The sequence below is a fragment of the Ictalurus punctatus genome, chromosome 16 (genome assembly GCF_001660625.3).
Source record: "Ictalurus punctatus breed USDA103 chromosome 16, Coco_2.0, whole genome shotgun sequence".
Lineage (NCBI taxonomy): Eukaryota > Metazoa > Chordata > Actinopteri > Siluriformes > Ictaluridae > Ictalurus > Ictalurus punctatus.
The window spans coordinates 6,847,629-6,869,845 of NC_030431.2; the positions used below are offsets into that span (position 1 = coordinate 6,847,629).

At 40.6% G+C, this 22,217-nt stretch overlaps 1 protein-coding gene across 3 annotated transcripts in view; it reads left to right on the forward strand.

The window, feature by feature from the left end:
• Nucleotides 1-862: 862 nt before the first annotated feature.
• The window catches only part of naa25 (N-alpha-acetyltransferase 25, NatB auxiliary subunit), a 33,356-nt gene continuing 12,001 nt past the window's right edge, over nt 863-22,217 (forward strand). For 2 of the 3 annotated variants that reach the window (XM_017489070.3, XM_017489071.3), the window contains exons 1-8: nt 863-968; nt 14,315-14,400; nt 19,681-19,819; nt 20,044-20,162; nt 20,730-20,804; nt 20,887-20,994; nt 21,084-21,162; nt 21,263-21,374. In XM_017489070.3, coding sequence (XP_017344559.1) covers nt 911-968; nt 14,315-14,400; nt 19,681-19,819; nt 20,044-20,162; nt 20,730-20,804; nt 20,887-20,994; nt 21,084-21,162; nt 21,263-21,374 — 776 coding nt within the window. In that variant the 5' untranslated portion in view covers nt 863-910. Of the gene's footprint in view, nt 969-14,314; nt 14,401-19,680; nt 19,915-20,043; nt 20,163-20,729; nt 20,805-20,886; nt 20,995-21,083; nt 21,163-21,262; nt 21,375-22,217 lie in introns of those variants that run through there. The other variant, XM_053687114.1, reaches the window with a different exon arrangement.

The following is a 22,217-nucleotide window of genomic DNA, read 5'->3' on the forward strand; positions in this document are numbered from 1 at the left end:
ACAGAAATTCGAATGGTTTCCTCTACAAATACAATTACAAACCATTAGCTAACCATTAAAACCATTACCATTACTGGTCCTTAATGGTATCCATTGACATAACATGCCATCAAATGGCAACAAATTACGAGTAGAGACCCATAGGTTCCATTAAAACCCAAACAATATCCAGTATAACCATTACAAATTCTATAAGGGTCTCTAATGTTTTTTTTTTTTTTTTTTGGGGGGGGGGGGGGGGGTTCAGCAGGGATCACATTCATGAGTGCTTGTTGAACATCCCATCCGAGATTTAGTCCCTTCGCACGTATAATAACCTCCACTCTTCTGGGAAGGCTTTCCACTAGATTTTGGAGCGTATCTGTGGCGCTTAGTGCTCATTCAGCCACAAGAGCGTTAGTGAGGTCAGGCAGTGAAGTCAGGTGAGAAGGTCTGGTGCACAGATCCAATTCATCCCAAAAGGTGTTCAGTGGGGTGGAGCTCAGGATTTTGTGCAGGACACTCGAGTTCTTCCAATCCAAATTTTATAAACCTTGCATTGTGCACAGGGGCATTGTCATCCTGAAACAAGTTTGAGCCTCTTAGTTCCAGTGAAGGGAACTGATGTTACAGGATACAAAGACTTTCTATACAGTTGTGGAATAGCTTTGTGTACAGCTTTGTGGAAGGACCACATGAGTGTGGTGGTCAGGTGTCCACAAACTTTTAGCCGTAGAGTGTATAATGAAAAATGAAATATTGAATATTGTAATATAACGTGGAATTTCAAAGAAATATTGAAGTATAAAGTGAAATATTGTGAAATTTTGCAGTAGTGAGGTCGCGTGGCTACAGCGCATCAGCTCTCCGCTTTCCTTTCCGGAGCGAACTAAGTGCGCATGCGCCGATATTAATCCTGCTAACCTCCAACATGGCGGCGAGGGGCCATGTGCAAGACCCTAACGACAGAAGATTGAGACCCATTTACGGTACGAATTCACTACTGCCCGACTAACAGAACGCTTTTAATATGAGTCTTTTTGCGTGTGCGGTCAGAGCGGTGAAGTATGAGCTGTGTTCGAGGTTGGTTTGAGAGGACTGGAAGCCGGTAAGGCCGCTCTCAGAGCTCCGACCGCGGACTCGCTTAGCCTGCGCTTCCCAATGACAGCGCGCTCGAGCGCACAGTTGTGCTGGTTTGCTAACAGCTAACACATTTCCTTTTGACTGACTTGTTAATATTAGAGAAAGCTGCCTGGTTATTACTTCACATTGAAAATATTCGAGGTGTATTACAGTTGACGTGTATATTTTATTTTATATTATTTTATTTTATTTAGCTAAGGAACGTTAGCTCGCTAGCTAGTTAGTTACTAGATGTCAGGTGAACTAGCCTTGCTAGCTTGCTAGCTCTGACTCCACAGCTTTATTATCCACAACGGTGAATCGGCTTGAGCATGACAAGGTCAGTTAGTTGGTTGTAGAGCAATTTGTGTGTTTTATTCAGCGTTAAGAAAAGTGAATGTTTTCGAGCACTCCTGTCCACTTTATCACCACATGATAATCCCAAAGGAGCTCTCAGTACTGATAACTAACGCTGGTTTCTTATCCAAATGAGGTGTGGAGAAATGGAGAGCAGTGCTTGTCGTGTCGTTGAGCTGTTCTCCTGATTAGCTGGATAAAGTGTTGTGAGTAAAACCTTGCTCTAGGTGTCCTAATCATTGACAGCTTCTCATAATGCTGATGAGAGTCTGCTGTATTTCTTAGCATATTAAATCAGGTCTGGTGTTGGTGGTGAAATTCAGTTACGAGCTCATTTGACTGTGAAAGCCATGGGCTTCATTGCTGAATGTCTGCTCCCACCTCCATTTTCTACTACTTCGTTTTTTCATGTCTACTAAATATAGACTGTACTTGGTTTGGGGGGGTTGAATGAGCAACATGCCCCCCCTTTCCTTCTGAACCATGAATGAACTTAAATCAGTCTGTCATGAAGTGATCTGCTTCAGCTGATATAAATGGAGTGTTTGGGACACTCCATACTTTTAATCTGTTAATAGTTACATGTAAATTCCCTGTGAAGTCAAAATGGCTGGGTTTTGTGGCTTTTGGTATGATTATGTTCTCCTTAAGGTTATCTATAAGCTAGTGCGCTCCAAAACAATGACAACATCCACATTTAGAAGATATATATGCAGTCAAAACGCACAGTCTCTCACTACCGCCGATACGGACAAACAGTTTTGATGACATCATTCTGCACTTCAGCTTTTCTGTCCAATCAAATGCTGTCTAGAATCTGAAGTGTCCCACCCCCGACGTTATAAAAATCACCATGCTGGAGTTGCTGCTGTTGAACGAGAGAAATCATATCAGCAAGCACGTGTCGTAAATGTGGGTTTGTGCCAGGTATCAAGGCTTCACCTGGGCTGTGAGGTAAGCTAAACGCTATTGGCTATTTAAAAAGGGTGTGGAGACCCTCAGGAGATGTGTCCCGCCCTGACTTCCTGTTTCAGTGGGAATTGTGTCAACACATCAAATAACGCTGCGCGTTTCAAGTAGAGGTCGACTGATAGTGGATTTTACAGATAACTAAGTTGGGTGGTATGTCTGATTAATCAACATTACTGACTGTACCATGAAAATGTACTATACTTTTTTCAATGAAATAAAAGCAGCTACATCCAAACTGAACCAAAAAGTGACACTCCAGATAACTAATAAAATTAAAGTTGCAAGCAGCAATGAATGGGCCCTTGCACCCGGGTGCACGTTGTGGCTGCTCTGCCAGGGGAATGCCATTCCTTTTTAAAAAAAAAAATTTTTTAAATAAGAGTTTGTATAGTTGTTTTAGACATTTTCCAGTTGCCAGTAGGTGGCGCTATGACTATAACTGAGTTAGCATGTAGATGTCCTCAGGGCAGGACTCTTATGAAACTTGTGAAGTTTGGAGCAGATTGGACATTGTATGTATGAGTTATAACAGTTTCCTGTTTCATGGTGAAATTTGTGAGACCTCCACGGACATGACGTTCTGCGAAAACTCAAAAGCTTTTCAATTTAGCATCATCAAGGCCTTTCGATGAGACTGACCGAATATGATGTTGATCCGATGAAATCTCTAGGAGTAGTTCGTTGAATAGAAAAATCGAAATGGCAGATAACCAGCATTTCCAGCAATCGATCAACTGTGCCGATAAATCAACAAATCTGGTCAATTAGTCAACCTCTATTTTCAAGGCTTTTCATGGTGATTTGGACTAAATATCATTCCATAATTGGATTGTTTGGACCTTTCCCACTGTAACAAGACTGTTTGTTTTTGTCGGGATGTTATGGATCAGTGGATTACTGTGAGGCGTCAGGGGTGTGTTGCCTCAGTTTGGTGTTTGTTTGCTGGTGGTCTGACAAAGATGTTGATTGTGGCTGCTGTTGTGATTGTATCTTTATATCAAATCACAAGATTCTTAGCTTTCCAACAGTATATTGCATGAGTAGATGTGTACTACGTACAGCTGTATAAATGGCAAGGTTCTCTTAATAATGTTGTAAAAAACTGTGTTAAAATTTCGATATCCTGCCAGCGGCCTGCTTGAATGCTAGGAGGTTAATATTGTGGAATGTCTGTGAGAAGGGTTCATTCCTGCTATCACTTGCATTATAGCAGCTGGAAACAGTTGTTCCTTTACCAGTCTCTCGTCTTTCCTCTCTTTATGAAATTAATAAGATAAAAAAAAAAAGACATGTACAGAGAAACTGGAAAGCATGAAGTGCTGACACCCGAGACTTGGTCCATAAATGTTAAATAATCTCTGGACAGAAGACTTCATGTTGTTGATACGATTTTCTTTGTTAAATACCGACAGGTGTGGTGCGTCCCTGTGAGCGAGCTGTTATTATAGAAACTGTAGCAACGGACAGATTCATGTCTAAACCTGTGATCTGAAGCCCAGTTGACATAACTGTCAGAGCTGTTGTTATACAGAATTAATCAACACCTTCTGGTCGATCGAAGTGGAAATTCAACAGCACTGTGGTACGAGTCAATATATATCATATCTAATAGTACAACCACTCTTCTTTGTACCCAGCATTCCAATTTAATATTTGTTTGCAGAGTAAACGCAGTGCTCTTCTGTTGTCCTGAAGCACCCGAAGACCTGTTCCTCGCATAATGTGTTGCTTTTGACACTCTCGATCCAACTAATGAGCTATTTAACAGGTCCTTTCTGAGGCCACATGGCTGTTCGAATAGGAAGAACAGTGAACGTGTAGTGATGAGGTGCTCTGACAGGAAGTGGATCCTGCGCTACTTCACCAGATCGTAGGGCTGTGACGGTGGCAGCTTTTTACCAATCGTAACAAAACGTGTGCGTTTATTTGAGCACTTCCATCAGTGAAACATCTCAATACAGCCTTGTTGTGTCATGTTGTTGCAGTGGAAAACAGCCTGAGGGCGCTGTGGGATACGGTGTTGTAAAGTGGATAATCAAGAGTTTCTCTGACGAGTACTTTATTAATTTTTTTTACAAGTGTAGTACCACAAGCCTGTACAACTTTGAAAGAAATACCAGTAGGACTGTAACTTAAATAATATGTTCAAAAGCTATATATTAAATAAATAAATAAACACTGCTGGGTGACATGCCTGGAGATGGCTCCTGAGTAGTGTTCAACACCCCCCCCCCCCTAAAGCTGACATAAATCTTCATCCAAATGTATTGGTTCATGTCTCTCTTTAGGCACGAATCCAAAATGTTCCCAGATCAACAAGATCCATCGCAGCGCCAGAAACCCGAAGTGATCTATCAGAATTCGCCTGACTGGATTTTGCCGTGCTCAAACAAACCCGTGCCAAACTAACAGAGAAAACCATATCAAGTATTCGATTATGATTACATAATTTTTGTATTAACGTAAAATCTCCCGCTGTATGGTAGGCTATAAATACAAATTAATATTGCATCTGTTAATAATAATAATAATAATAATAATAATAATAATAATAATAATAATATTATTACTACTACTACACTGGTATACAAAATGTTGTACTTTGTACTTGTTATAGTGCCACCCAAGCAGAAACATTAACGTGTGGTCCGACACCACTGAAGGTGGCACTCCATCAGTTTTCATGGATACCGTCACAACCCTCCCAGATCGGTCACTGTTTGATGCTATGAAGTCAGTTCCTTCTTCATTTTCAACTACTAATGTAATTCCTGTTTGGCATGAATAAGTACTATACTGGAATTACAGATCTGTTTTAAGTTTTATGACTATATATATTCTGTGTGTGTATATATATTTTGGTCATTATTCAGATAGATAAAGCTGTGGTTTTGTGTCCTGTCAGTGTCTGTAGTTCTTCCAGTAGGGTAGTCGAGTGTTTGTGCAGTTTGATTAGTCATTTTACAGGGACCTCTTATGTCAAGTGTGTGTTGTTTATCTTAAAGGTTATCAGTTATAAATGGTATCAGTACTTCAGGTTTCAGCCTCGCTATGAGAAAAGAGAATGTAGTATTGTGAAGTGTGTAGTTCAGGTCGTAGCGCAGTACTGAACGAGGTTTGAAGGCTGTGTGTGTTGCCTCTGAGAATTTAGAGTTTTGTTATGGCAGTACTGTTTCTGTATTTCTCAACGGTGCAAATGAAACAGTTGCTGCTCTCAGAAACATGGACACAGTGTTGCTTGAATTGATTTCTGCAGCTGTCAATAATGTCGACAAATAGGAGATGTTGGGGGGGGGAATCAATGTTTTGGATTTAAAACAATAAATTATACTTTATTTTATTTAAAAAAGCACTCATATATCTTTTCCTCTGCTTGTTTTTCATAATTCTTTTTAAGGCTAAATCAGTAGACGATCTGGAATGATGTGTATGGGATGTGAATCAGCGGTTACCGTGTAGACTCGGTTAGGGGCTGATGTGCTGCTAGTATGGATTACTATGCGCGTTTTAAAAATAGCAACAAGGCGACAGTAAAGGAGGACGACGTGACTGCTGAGGAAAAAATGCGTAACGTATTTCTTAATATGTTCTTCATTTCTAACGTCTCTTTTAGGAAAGCCGAGGTCCAGAGTAGACGTCTTAATCAGAGAAAAGATCATGTAGAAGAAACTTCCAGGTCGAGTCTGTTTAGACTAAAATGCCGTGCAAGAGTATTTCATGATTCATCTTTTATTTTAAATTTTTTTAGATTTGTTTGGTGAAACAAATAAACAACAAATGTGAGTTAGTAGTAATTAAAAAAAAAAAAAAAAAAAAGTATAATGCAAAAGCAGTATAACAGGAACTAATGGCAGTGTTTAATGTAACCGGTAATTGCTGATATACCTCATATCTAATGCACATCATTCAGAATTGTTCATTAATTTTAGCCCCAAAATGACTCTGAAACGATAAACAAGCATTTAAAAAAAACAAACAAATTTAATACATGGTGTTTTATAGCAAACCTAAACCATCCCAAAAGAGGAGGTCTGCCGGATGTGACTGTCCCTGACGCCTGCTACCAGGACCTCCTACACCCACACCTCCAGTTACCACCCTGTGTGTCTTTTAAGTAGCAAAATTCAGTCCCTCCAGGATTTTGCGATCGCAGAAATTAACACGAAATCAAACAAACTCCGCAATATTCTGAGGAGTTCACAATTTTTCAAAATTACCGCAGATTTGGGCCGAGGTGCGTCATGTGACATCATCCCAATACACATTCAGTCAAAGCCCAAAAGCCTCCTTCGATTCACATGCTTTGAACACGAGTACAGTTAAAAGGTCGCATTTACCAACAAACATCACTGCAAAATTTCGTGCGATTGCAATTTGGGCAATTCATATAGTTTTCCGCAAAGAGAGCACAAAAAACTCCGTCATCTCAAGTTGCATCGCAGAGTTTTGGGGGAAAAAGCTGCAACAATCACAAAAGACTTACTGTAAATTGGAGTATAATTTGTGTGTTTGTGTCGGAGTCTTTGTGTTGTGGAGGACCTGGGATATGTGGAGCAGCTTCTATTCCTAATAGAGGCAGTGCTGCAGTGGAGGAGGCTCTGAAAGAGGATCCCTGCAGCAGGGGGACATGTCGTCAGCATGCTTATAACACAAGCTTCTACCCAGCTCTTCAGTGACGAGATACGGTTTTAGATTGTGCAGGACGTTAGTAGAACCTGACTGTTTTCAAACACAAAATTTGAACAAATACAGTCAGTGTTCTTCCTCTATCATTAGGTTTGCTCGACTTTTTTCTAATGCTCGGTAATTCTGACTAACAAGTTTGTTCACTACTTAAACCAGATGATATGTGTATGAGGTTATGATGTGTAATCTTTCTCAGACACCTTATACGTATCATGCTTCAGGAGAAAGTTTGCAGAAAAGTGTCTAGTGATGCCAGTATTTGCTTTTGCGTGAATGTGGTTCGTTATCGCACATCTTCACTCCGAGCTACAGAGACCTCGGGGCTTCCTTTGGTGAGATGAAAGCTTTCTGAAAATAAACGCTCTTATCCAACACTGCTTTTTGAGGTAGGAGATCATTTGGAAACGTTTCAGTGGAGATTTCACTTTTTTAAGACGCATGTCAAGATCTCTTCATCATAGGCTTGACCAGAAGTGGAATAACCTTGCTTTGTTTCCGTTCTGAAAGAGAGAGAGAGTATTTAGTGCAAGCAGCAGTTGCATAAGGGTTTCGATCGTGCCCGCTGGCTTTGACATTGCATTGATCTGGTCTACACCCCCTTTATTTTTAATCAGTGGTTTAAAAACTAACCTGTACTCTGTATTTTCTAACTGCATCCAGAGGTCTACGAGAAGTCGTGGAGGTCACTGTATACTGCATGTAGGCATTTAGCTGAATGTTTAAGGCGAGGCACGATGCACATAAATCGTGAGTAGTTTTAGGCTTCAGGAGAGCTGGGAATAATAATTGAATTTAAAAATAGAGTTGCAGTAGCTTCACTCGTGCTAGTAATATAATTACCGTGAGCGGCGCAACAGATGGTTAGTTGTGTTACTAGATTAGAGTGAGAATATATGCTTGTAATTACCAGCTGTAATTCAGCACCTTATTAGTACTCTTTATTTCGGCACTCGGTAGCGTTTCAGTCCACCACTTGTTCCCTGCCAGTGAATCAACAATGAATTTTAAAACAACCCTACTTCAAATAACACAACAAAATTAGTCTGTGATAGTTTTTAATATCGCCTCTAGAGGCCTAGAGAAATTGTGGATTTTCGCAGGTAACCAATGGCAACCTATCAGTGCTGATTAATCTTCAAAACCGATCAATCGGACGACCTCGATAATCAGTTTTACCTATATTTTTCCTGGTTTTTAAGCATTTTTTCCTTAATCGGTTATCGGAGTTATATTATTGAATCCACCGATAAATGGCGCCATCTTGTGGGTATTTTGACATTTGCACGCATGGACCGCTATAACAGCCATTAATGTACCAATTAGGTGTTACATAAATGCTTGATATGTAGTTTAAGCAGCATGGTGCTAAGAAATGGAGAGAATATCATGGAGTCTGTTTGTCATCGGGGCTTTTATTAAAAAAAAAAAAAAAAAAAAAAAAAAGACACTGTAGTATCAGTGCACTTCTTTTGCCACTCTTTCAGACCCCTCTATTTACTGTTGTATAAAGGAGAGTTTTGTATGCAAGAAGGAAGTGAAATTGACAAAACTGTTATGAATAAAATGGTTTGTTCAGTTCTGTGGTGTTCTTATTGTGTCCAAAACAGAAGTAAGATGATAAATAAATATCGGTTCTGCATATTGGTTATCGGGCACATAAACATGCAAGTATTGATTATAAACATTTTTTTTAAAAAATCAATATTGGTTTCGATCTCTACAAACCACTCGCCTAACCGCGTCCTCAGAAGATGCCATGTAGCCGATTCGAGATATAAAGGAAGTGACTTCTTCAGTAGAGGGAATGTGGGCTTAATTATGTTTCAGTGCTGATTACATCTTTTATGATGACAGCCTGCATTATTATGCAGTATTAACTGCATTGTTTAGTACTCAGACATATCAAATCATAAGATTTGATTAGATTTCTTCACTTGTGTGTAGACGTAAGTAAAGTACGTTTCGATGTTTTTGCATATTTGTATTAAACACTTAGGTTGTGGTGTAGTTACACCTCTCCTGCCTCGGCATTTTAATCGTAAAGAAAGTGCTTCGCATTAGAAATGAGTTAAACAATCGTTGCGTGTACTCGGTGAGGAAACAGAAGGATAGGCTTGGGTTGGCCGAAACTGGGACATGTTACCACGTGATATTCTCACTCAGGAGGGAAGAAATGTCCTTGCAGATGCAGTACAAACACATTGATGGTATTTTTAATTGTATACGATAATATCATGAATATTCTATTGTATAAATGTGTTGTTTTTTTAATCACTAGGGGAGCAATATTTTGATAAAAGCAGCTTCTTTATTATCGTAACGACTATTAATAGATTTAGTACGAAAGAAAGTCTTCAGCAGGTTAAGCTGAGTCTGAAGATGTTGAGAAAAATGACCTTGTACAGTGCAGTATTTTGATAAATAATTTATGACTGTACTTGTTATTTATAATTATTTTAAATTGATATAGGTGTGGTGCTGCGAGTAGCATTGCTGCCTCACAGGTTTCCAGTTCCATCCCGCGCTTAGGTTTCTGTTCTCCACGTGAGTGTACTCTGCGTTTTCTGGTTTCCTCCCACCTCCCAAAAACGTGCCAGTAAGTGGATAGGCTAACATAAAATGCCCCTAGTTTTGTACATTCAGGATGTATTCCCACCTCACGATCAGTGTTCGTGGGATAGGATCCAACGTGACCTCGACTGGGATAAAGCAGGAATGTGAGGGAGTGAGAGAAATGTTCTTTTACTACATTGTCACATGGTGAGAGACATTTTCTTGCTAAATGAGAATAAACAGTACCTGCTTTTCTGGTCAGACACAAGACTATACACCACCATCGTTATCTGTTTGTTAGCTCGTCTACATACGATCTAGACCAGTGGCTCTCAACACGGGGGGGGGCAAATTGTTTATCTAGCGGTCAGTGCAGACCAGTGTTGCCAACTTGGTGACTTTTCAGACCACTTTAGCGACTTTGTTTTGCAAAAAAAATATAAAAGCACCTAGCGACAAATCTAGCGACTTTTTGGACAAACTTTAGCAATTTTCTAAATGTGACCAGTACTGTCCTGCAAGCGCGAGGTCTTGCTTTTCCGCTGCACTCTCACCTATCTCTGCATTTTATTTATATATATATATATAATAAATAAAATAGATAATCATTATACCTCATCTCCTCCAATATTGGGGGGGGGGGCATGCCACATGATAGAGGAGGCTTAGGGGGGGCTTTAATTACAAAAGGTTGAGAACCTCTGATCTAGACGTTACAACCCCCAAACTGGTGTATATCCCTGTATCCTATACACTGTACGTATTCTTAATAGTACCTCTTTATTTAACGACTCAAATAGTAAACGTAACAGAAACGCCTCATTACCGTAACAGACCACTCGTCATGGAACTGTACCAAAACAAAAACCTGAAAACTGTCCTGTTTACACTTTCTGCGTTTAATGAGCATGCATGATGTAGCGTGTCCTTGCTCGTTGTGTCGGCCTTTCAGAAGAACACAAGTCACGCTGCCATCTGGTCTCCTCCACCCCCTCCTTCTGCTACACAGAGCAGACTGTCAGCACCGAGTACTTAAAGTTTGGGCAGTTTTAGTGCATCATTTCATATCGTTCGAGCACTACATCTCACTGTCTTTCCCATTGTGAACACACTTCTCAAAATAAAGTACGCACTGTACGCCGTTTCAGACTCCGCTTACGTCTCCGGCACCACCATCGAAGCTGTAGCACTGTGAGCAATGATCCAGTTTGTTAAGGATCACGCCTATATATTTCAATTATTAAATATGTATAATTCTAATACTACATTCCTCTACACAGCCTCTTTGAGACCTTTTGTCAGAAAACCTGATACTATCTGAATTTGCCAGTCACATTTTTTTTTTTTTTTATCCATGCGTACCTAATAGATATTATTTACTCGTTTATTTGTCTAGTTCTCTCTGCATGGTTGTTATCCGTGATTTCTATTGCTTGGCAAGATTTGTTTTAGAGATGCGTCAGTACCATATTTTAGACGTTATTTTTTTGTTGATACTGAAATGAGTAACCTGCTTTAGTGTTAAGCGATCTTGGGTGTCATGTACCATTTTTCTTTAGCTCTGTTTCCCCAGTTTAATCAGTGGCCATGAAACAAGCACACGTGCATGACCCAAACGGGCAGTGGTTAGTCAGTGGTTAAAGGCTCTGGGTTACTGATCAGAAGTTCAGGAGTTCAAGCCTCAGCACTTCCAAGCTACCACTGTTGGGCCCTTGAGCAAGGCCCTTATCCCTCAACTGCTCAGTTGTATAAATGAGAGAGATGCAAGACGCTCTGGATAAGGGCGTCTGGCAAAATGCCGTAAATGCAAAATGTTCCTGCACTTGTATTACTAGCCTCGTTGTTTATGTTGTTAGCTAGTTAGGTTTTAGATATCGGTTCTGCATATTGGTTATCGGGCACATAAACATGCAAGTATTGGTTATAAACATTTTTTTAAAAAATCAATATTGGTTTCGATCTCTACAAACCACTCGCCTAACCGCGTCCTCAGAAGATGCTTAATTATGTTTCAGTGCTGATTACATCTTTTATGACGACAGCCTGCATTATTATGCAGTATTAACTGTATTGTTTAGTACTCAGACATATCAAATCATAAGATTTGATTAGATTACTTCACTTGTGTGCAGGCGTAAGTAAAGTACGTTTCGTTGTTTTTGCATAGTGTCGAAATGATATCAGCTGATCACCAAGAACAACATACTGGGTAAGAGCTGTTATTTGCACTGCCAGAGACGGAGACTCATCAGGATTTACACCGCTGTCAAAAAAATAAAGAGATGAAACTGTTTACAGTGTATTGGTATGTTACGCATTTCTCACGCGATCTACTTATTCAAAAACTACACAAAATAAATGGATAAATTAAGCACACACACAATCATTTCCCGTGTCTTTAGGTAACACATGACTGAGTTTATTACAGGGAAGGTACTGGGAAGCCTCTGAGCTCTTTAGATTGCCCCTTGGCTCACCTTCACACACAAACAAACCAACAAAATAGATAAACATGCTACTGTAAGTTGTCTGCGGACTCTTTTTTTTAAATCGTCCTCCCATTAATCTGTTAAGGAAGGGACGGGTGTGCTCATGTTGTCCTTTATAAGCCCAGTCAGAATGTGACTCCACATCTTGCTACGAATGAATGACTAGCGACTCCGCAGCAAAAGGTTTATTCACGTCTTAAAGGAAGTTACTCCCATAATTTCCGCAAAGCCTCATGGGACGTAGGAAAAAGGTGGATAGAGTCTTGCAGGATCGAATCGTACCACCAGGAATTGAAGTAGCATTTTAGCACGTCCAGTTTTGTCGTCCGGGAGTCGATGGGTTTTTGGTGAACACGAGCTCAAGATATTTTCACGTTTTATTCTACGACATAAAATACATCAGTAATGCCCCACTCGTGATTATTTTTAAGCTTTTGCGCATCTTCAAAAAGGCGGTTGCTAACAAGTGGCCAAACAGGACTACGGGGATCGTCGGGAAGATTAAACGTAATCACGCCGAACAGGAAAACTCATCTAGTACAGCCTCGTTGTTTTCATACTCGCAAACTTTCCAACTTGTCGCTTTATCAGTTTATTTTCCAAACATAGTGTTTTTTTTGTTTTTTTTTTTAAATAAAGATTGAAAGAGTTGTCAGAAGTTTTAACGGTGGTGATGTTGAAGTCATGCGACCGTGGTGTAGTTCATTAATAGCCTAACTTTAGCCTTTTACTTCTGCCCATTGTATTTAGGCAGAATTCATAAAAGTTGTGTTCATTTGTGACGATTATCTCGATGAACAAAACATATAAGAATCATAAACCTTTTGTTTTGCAATAATCTAAAAGCCAGTGGAAGAATCCTGTTGTGTGTGTGTCGAGGGAACCAGGTACATGAAATGCGACTTCTTTACATAGTGACGGCTTTAACCTGAGCTTGGTGGTAGTAGCGACCTAGAGGCAAAGGAAAGTACAACTTGGCGATATGTCTTTGTCCTCTGTGTGTTCTTGTTACTTTTGCGAGCCAGCTGTCATGATTAATGGCCTTGTGCATTCTAGTGGTGTAAACGGGGCACTGATCTCACACACGAAACATCGCAGTACACGGTCTCGGACAGGAGCGTGTTTAAGATCGAGCTGTGTTACAGTCCTATAAGCTCTGCACTGTTTGTGTGTTTGGTGTTGTCCTGTGTTTTCTCAGTCCTTCTGTGCTGCAGTCGGAGGTGTGGATGGTACATATTTCTATCATGATTATTGTTGTAAACGAAGTCATTAAAGGTACATAAATGTGTGTTTTGGACTGTTCAGTTATGTAATTTGAGAACCATCGTACAGATTAAGTTAATAAGCAGTCAGATGACTTCTGTGACGTTTTCAAAACCTTTCCTCTGTTAATGCCGAATATATTTTGTTCTATGACCATTTATTAGTACATTTCTAGTTGTAGCTAAAGTGTTGATGCATTTGATGTTCACTGTGCGCACGCTCTATCACTCGCTCTCTCTCACATTCTCTCGCCATCACTCACTCTCTCGCTATCGCTCGCTCGGTCTCTCTCTCTCGCCCTCTCTCTGACTATGACTCGCGCTATCTCTCGCTATCGCTCGCTCGCTCTCTCGCACACACTCTCTTGTAAACAGCTTCTTTTTTTAAATCCGTAGTTGAACCTTTTGATACATCACCTATAAAAAGAGCTTGATCACTTGTAGCTTAGCAACTGTAACTAGGTCTGTCTGCTTCTGGCAAGCTTTCTGTACTTGGTGTAAAGTAATGCCACGGCCTTGAGCATGTGGCGCTAGTAAATGAGGTAGCAGATCTCCTGAAATTGTCCTAAACCAAGCTAAGAAGACCAGTTCAACATATTAGAAGTATGTAGCGTGAGGAGGCACAGTGTAGTAGTGGATCTGTATAACACACCCTGGGAAATATAAGAGTTCAGATTTACCTGTCTAATGAATCTCCAGCACTGTGTGGTGGAGATAAATCTAAACAGTCTAACCCAAGTGTGTAGGACACAACGCGGGAATGTCACAGTGTTGAGTGCTGATAAAAATATCTGCAGTTAGTTCATTGGAGCTATTGTACATGAATGTGCAGCTGTTGCAAAACTTGAAAGTTATGATTCATGCTGAACATATATATTTTTTTCCTCTCTCTAGATTATCTTGATAATGGCAATAACAAGATGGCGATACAGCAGGCTGACAAGCTGCTCAAGAAGCACAGGGACCTTCACTGTGCCAAAGTGAGTAACAGTGAACGTATCCCAGACCTCTGGTGTGCACAAATGGGCCTTTTTGATTTTCTAAAACGAATGAGTATAATTTCTGCTTACATAATATTAATTTATAATGAAATACCAGTTAGGATGGGGATTTCTTAATGACCCAGGTGCTGATAATTAATACCAGTACTACACAGACCCATTCTCTAAACGATCATCTGTTATTACGAATCATACGGTACAGTGCGATCGCTTATTCTCCTTGCCCCACCTATTTTTTAATTGACTTATAATAGGCTTGAGATGAATTGTATATTGCTTCCAGCTCTCGATGGCCATTGAGTTGGAAAAATGAAATGTCTGTTGGAAAGCGTGGTGTCTGCAGCTTTAAGATCAACAAAAGTAAACTGTGTCGTATCTCCTAATATGTGTTTCCATTTTTTGCCTCTTTTCTGTCCTATACGAACTTTAATAACCTGCTGTCTGACATCGGAGCAGAGCAACAAAGCATGTTTCTCAGACACGGGTTACCCTTTTCTGTGCTTGCCAAACAGATAATGCCACGAATGTCTTGACTCACAAAACAAGAACAGGGGCTCAAATTAGCAAAGTGCGATAATCAAGGATATTTTCGGGCATGATGGGACTGAAATTTTTTCACACGATCGCACAAGCCTAAAATATACCCTACAATTTATCCCAAGACAATAACCAGGGACGCTAACCATTAATCGATGGTCGATTAATTGTCGTTAATCATTTAATGGATAAAACTTCTCGATGGTTAAGCAAGGTCGTCATTAGAGTGTGTAGTTTAGAGGTGCGTGCCGGCTCGTGCAGCAGACACGCGAGGGAAAATGAACCGAGCGCGCCATAGTTACGTTTGGGATCATTTTAGTTGAAATGGCGATAATGTTAATTGCAAACATTGGGATTTGTGTTTTAAAATACAATACAACAACGAGCACCATGATATAACGTTTGAAAAGGTGCATCCAGCAGCCTCCGTGACAGGATACAAAACCACACAACCAACAATAACCTCTGTTTTAGCCGAGGGGAAAAACTGGAGCTCAAAAGGCAGAAGGAACTGAACCAGTGTGACCGTACGTCCTCTTTTCCCCCAGACATGTCCTCTTTTTTTCCCCCAGACACATCCTCTACCCCCCCGCAACCCCCCCAGACATTAAAAATGTGTCTGGCCGGGATTTCTAAATTTGAAAAAAATGTCTGGGATTCCGCTTTAGATTCTTTATGATGGTCTAATACTGCATCATGTGTGCGCATGTTTGCATTGCTTTAACCCCTCTCTGTAATTCCCGCCTTCTCGCACACTTAAGTGGTCGATTATAAAAGGCTTGCAGCAACTACTGACCAAATTCCTGCCTCTCAACTAGGGCTGCACAATTAATCTAATATTGATCTCGATTACCATTTTGTCTGCCCATGATTACATGAACATGATCGACTGCGATATGGACGTTTAAAGTTCGTCCTCCGTTCATAGAAAACTCCGCTACATATCAAATCAAATCGCTTCCTAAACTTCCAGCCAGTTACCATAGAGCGGCGCAGGGATGATGTCATTTTGTAATGCCAAAACCCGGAAATGAGTTAGCATTTTAGCTCGACAGTTTTTTGAATGGGATTTTAGTTAAAAGCCTGAAATAAAGTCTGTGGTGAACACAGCTCAAAATATTTTCACGCTTTTATTCTACGACATAATATACATCAGTAAAACCCCATTCATGAATTTAAAAAAAAAAAAAAAAAAAAAAAAGCTATTGAAAAAGGAGGTTGCTCACTGTCATGTAATGAGGGTTTAGGACGGATGCAAGTGCAGATAAGAGCTTTATTAAAGAGAGGCAGACAAATCCACAACGTGAGACAATAGCGTGGTCAACAACACGCAAAAGGATAGGCGATCGGCAAACGGGCATAAACAAGGCTAAACAGCAATCCAACAACTAGGTCGAGCACAGGATCAAAACTGAGATGTGAAACTATGAACAAAGGCTTGGTACAAGGAAAACTCACTCAATTCTTCGTGTTGAACAATGACACACGAAGAGTTTAAATGCCAAACGTAATTAAGGGTGAACACAAAAGAGCTGAGACTAATGATGACGCATAAGGGAAAAAACAGTGATAATACAGGGGCGGAGACAGAACAGAAATCATAACAAATGCACATGTAGAAAGTAAACAGTTAAGTCAGTGTCACTGAAAGAGTGCGCTTCGGGTTTCACAGTGCGCTGTGAGCTCCAGCGCTTATGCGAGGGGGAATCATGACACTAATGATTCGCCCTCGCATAAGCGCTGGAGCTAAGTGGGACTACAGACGTTGTCAGGGACATTAAATGTCATCACGCCGAACAGGGAAAAACTTTGCAGATAAACTGTTTCAGGTGTGCTGTGCACAATCCCCCCCCACCCAAAAAAAAAAAAAACATGGATGAAGATTCATCCACACAGTAAATCCGTATTATGGAAAACGTTTTAAATCAAGGTTGGAAAAGTCAGAAGCTTGGTGATGGTGACGTTGAAGTCGAGCGACCGTGGTGTAGTTCGTTTATAGCGTTCGGTTAGCTGTTTATTTCTGGAGATTGTATTTAGACTTCAAACTTCATAAAAGTTGTGTTCATTTGTGAAAATGATCTTGATGGACAAAACGTGTTAGTATTGTAAACTTTTGTTGGTCACAGAGCTTATTTTTTGCAATAATCCAAAAGTCTATGTGAAAATCCTATTGGGTTTTTGTCCAGGGAACCAATGTGATGGTAACTTCGGGTGTTCGGTACAAAATGACGTCAGACACTCTATTGGGTGATTTGTCTGCATCTCTCCTCCTATAAACACTGTTATTGCCTTTTCTGCATAGGCCTGAATTTTTCCATTTGATTGCATATTTTCATTTGGTTGATGGCAATTTTATTTTTACTTATCCTATATTTTGGGTACAACTTTATTTATATTTTGCTTCTACGTGATAATGCACTTTAAGGATCAGTCTAATTTGATCAATTAACAATTCAATCAATAAATCAATTAATAAATGTGACTGACAATCGTGATCTCAATCAATAATCGTAATTATCATTTTGGCCATAATCGTGCAGAAACTCCGGCAAGGAGTTTCTGTAGTTTCTTGATTTCCCAATGACGCTGAATTGAGTTAAAGGCGGAGCTAAAGTCAATGAAAAGAAGTCTGGCATACAGTGAGGGAAAAAAGTATTTGATCCCCTGCTGATTTTGTACGTTTGCCCACTGACAAAGAAATGATCAGTCTATAATTTTAATGGTAGGTTTATTTGAACAGTGAGAGACAGAATAACAACAAAAAAATCCAGAAAAACGCATGTCAAAAATTTTATAAATTAATTTGCATTTTAATGAGGGAAAAAAGTATTTGACCCCCTCTCAATCAGAAAGATTTCTGGCTCCCAGGTGTCTTTTATACAGGTAACGAGCTGAGATTAGGAGCACACTCTTAAAGGGAGTGCTCCTAATATCAGTTTGTTACCTGTATAAAAGACACCTGTCCACAGAAGCAATCAATCAATCAGATTCCAAACTCTCCACCATGGCCAAGACCAAAGAGCTCTCCAAGGATGTCAGGGACAAGACTGTAGACCTACACAAGTCTGGAATGGGCTACAAGTCCATTGCCAAGCAGCTTGGTGAGAAGGGGACAACAGTTGGTGCGATTATTCGCAAATGGAAGAAGCACAAAAGAACTGTCAATCTCCCTCGGCCTGGGGCTCCATGCAAGATCTCACCTCGTGGAGTTGCAGTGATCATGAGAACAGTGAGGAATCAGCCCAGAACTACACGGGAGGATCTTGTCAATGATCTCAAGGCAGCTGGGACCATAGTCACCAAGAAAACAATTGGTAACACACTACGCCGTGAAGGACTGAAATCCTGCAGCGCGCGCAAGGTCCGCTGCTCAAGAAAGCACATATACATGCCTGTCTGAAGTTTGCCAGTGAACATCTGAATGATTCAGCGGATAACTGGGTGAAAGTGTTGAGGTCAGATGAGACCAAAATGGAGCTCTTTGGCATCAACTCCACTCGCCGTGTTTGGAGGAGGAAGAATGCTGCCTATGACCCCTGGAACACCATCCCCACCGTCAAACATGGAGGTGGAAACATTATGCTTTGGGGTTTTTTTTCTGCTAAGGGGACAGGACAACTTCACCGCATCAAAGGGACGATGGACGGGGCCATGTACCGTCAAATCTTGGGTGAAAACCTCCTTCCCTCAGACAGGGCATTGAAAATGGGTCGTGGATGGGTATTCCAGCATGACAATGACCCAAAACACACGGCCAAGTCAACAAAGGAGTGGCTCAAGAAGAAGCACATTAAGGTCCTGGAGTGACCTAGGCAGTCTCCAGACCTAAATCCCATAGAAAATCTGTGGAGGGAGCTGAAGGTTCGAGTTGCCAAACGTCAGCCTCAAAACCTTAATGATTTGGAGAAGATCTGCAAAGAGGAGTGGGACAAAATCCCTCCTGAGATGTGTGCAAACCTGGTGGCCAACTACAAGAAACGTCTGACCTCTGTGATTGCCAACAAGGGTTTTTAAACCAAGTACTAAGTCATGTTTTGCAGAGGGGTCAAATACTTATTTCCCTCATTAAAATGCAAATCAATTTATAACATTTTTGACGTGCGTTTTTCTGGATTTTTTTGTTGTTATTCTGTCTCTCACTGTTCAAATAAATCTACCATTAAAATTATAGACTGATCATTTCTTTGTCACTGGGCAAACGTACAAAATCAGCAGGGGATCAAATACTTTTTTCCCCCACTGTAATTTCCAGGAATATCCAGGTGTTGAAGCAGACAGTGCAAGAGAAAAGCCACTGCATCCTCTGTACCTCTCTTCTGCTTATATGCGAATTGGAGGCAGTCCAAAAAAGGGTGAAACAACATTTGGAAGAGAGTGAAACATCTACTTCATCATTAAAATCAAACTGCTAATATATAGTGTACTGCTAAATATATATGTACTGCTAAAATTTTAGCAGTACAGAGATTACAAACTGCAGTTTCGTCATCATTCCACACAAGAGACATCATCTTTACACACAGCATGAAATCAGTGTGTTTTCCCGCCCTCTTTTGATTGACAGGATATAATCGGCCCTGATTATTGGATGTTTTTCAACTATCGGCTGATACTGGGGAAAAATAGCCTTTATCGGCCAATACCGATTTTCGGCAGGTGCATATAAAAATAAATATAACTGGAGTAACAATAAAAACACAGTGTATCTCTTTATTCATGTAGGTTCTAAAGGCTATCGGTCTGCAGCGCACAGGGAAGCAGGATGAAGCCTTCACTCTGGCCCAAGAGGTGGCCAACCTGGAGCCCACTGATGATAACTCGCTCCAGGCTCTCACTATTCTCTACAGGGAGATGCACCGGCGTGAGTGACCTACAGCAGAGTGCAGGATTAATGCAAGCTAGGGCTATGTGATACGGACAAAATCATGTTGCCTTCTATTGTTACCACAGTATGCAGTTATGTTTAAAAAGCACATAACAGTTCATTTGGGTGCATTGATTTCTGCATGAGATCTTACCATTTTACACAAAAGGCGCCTTGTTGTTTTAGTGTCATTTTAAAATGCCTACTTTCTCTATCTATAGCGGAGTTAGTCACCAAGTTGTATGAAGCAGCAGTCCGTAAGGTTCCTACGAGCGAAGAGTATCACTCGCATCTCTTCATGGCGTATGCACGTGTTGGGGAGTACAAGAAAATGCAACAGGTGCTGCTATCTGTGTGGTTTTTTATTTTTTTAAACAGATATCTCTGTTTATGTAGAGCATCGATATGTGTTCTATATCCGGATAAGCATTTTAGGATACAAGAACAGTGCTAGAAAATGAAATTCAGTGCAGTCTGGACTGAAAAAGAAAATGGAAAGCCCTTTTGCACCATTGCGTAATTGCTTTTGTTCGTTAATGTATGCTTATAGTTAAATTGAGGCGCGTGCAAATTTATCACCAGAGTAATACGTCAGGGCTGTCAGAGATGTAGTCTAAAACCCACCTTAATACCAGCCCTGAAATCTAACTTCAAGAACTAACTCCTAACTCTTACTAACCCATAGGCTGCTCCTTCTGACATCATCAAACATGAAGCAGCTAAATGTTACAAATGTGTTGGAGACGTCTGTTCTTTTGACATTTCAGCAGCCGAAACGAGCAACAGCGTGTCCCAATGTAGAATATTCTCTCCATTTTCAGTCCGTGCATTTAGGTGTCTAGGTCTCGTCTCCGTTATGTTTCTATCTCATCTGTCTTTGCTTCGTTGTCTCTCTTTTTTTAAATAGGCTGGTATGGCTCTTTATAAGATCGTTCCCAAAAACCCGTATTACTTCTGGTCGGTGATGAGCCTAGTGATGCAGGTATGTGCACACTCACAGCACAGCTTTCTCATGATGTGTATGCAGTATGAAAATTCTCATATGTTCTAACGTTGTGTCTCAGGCCATTTCAGCCCAGGACGAGAAGCTCTCCCACACAATGTTCCTGCCTCTCGCTGAGCGCATGGTAGAGAAGATGGTCAAAGAGGAGAAGATTGAAGCCGAGGCAGAGGTACGAGACGTTCTTCCTGCTCCAGCTGGACTCGTGCTTTGTCTTGTTGACGCTGAGGTATAATGCGAGTTGGGTTTTGTCTCTTCCAGGTGCAGTTGTACTTCATGATCTTGGAGCGTCTGGGGAAATATGATGAGGCGCTAGAAGTGGTCCGAGGGCAGCTTGGAGGTGAGGACGGAGCTGTTAAATGTGGATTAACTGCTTTTATGATGTGAAAATCAGTTTAAAACTGAATTGATTGGGTTGTGTGTTTGTGTCCTTCACTCAGAGAAGCTCACCAGTGAGCTGCAGAGCCGGGAAAACAAGTGCATGCTGCTGTACCGCCAGCTTCAGCGCTGGCCTGAGTGCAACGCCCTGTCACGCAAACTGCTCCTCAAAAAGTAAGCCATTTTCTCTTGAGGAGGTTTTCAGAAAGTGCTTTAGGGCAGGGGTTCCCAAACTTTTCCAGGGCAAGGCCCCCCAAATGGCATTAACATTTGACAGAGGCCCCCCTTTTGCAAGATGTCTTTAAAACACATTAAAAATACAGACTTCTGAATATATCCCCCCCTTTTTTTTTATTAATAATTACATCTTACATATTTACATTACATTACATTAGGAATTGATTGTGTGTGGGGTTGTCTGAGAGTGAGAATTTATTTTTCACACCAAATTGTTGAGGCCCCCCTGGTGGCCCCCAAGCAGGCTGCAGGCCCCACTTTGAAAACCACTGCTTTAGGGGGTTTGTATTGGATCAGCTACCATTCTAATAACCAGAAGCCTCAATAAGGAGCTTGTGTATTGGTGTCCCTCTTATCTTTCTTGGCCTAAAGTATAGTTGAATAAAGTGATGTATTCAGAAGGTTTACATTTAAACTAATAGAAGTAGCATTAGGTCTGTGGTGGTAACAATATCACCCGGATGCATAAAATCAGAAAAAAATCAATTTTAAAAAGCATGTCAGTTGTGTTTTGTACAGTAAATGAATATCTGCATGTATGTCATCACAGCTGTTTGACAAAGTAGCTTCAGTACGGGGGCGGAGGAGTAGCTTTTAATATAGTTAGCATAATTATTTTTTTTCTTCGCTACATTAAAGCACAGGTTGTAGCTTGACGAGTTTCACAGTAGCTTCCCCGGCACTGTGTATAACATGTCGGTGAAATCTATCCCAAAACATCGGCTACATTCCAAGTAGCTCTCTATTCTCTGCCTAAGTGCAGAGGTATAGTATGAATAG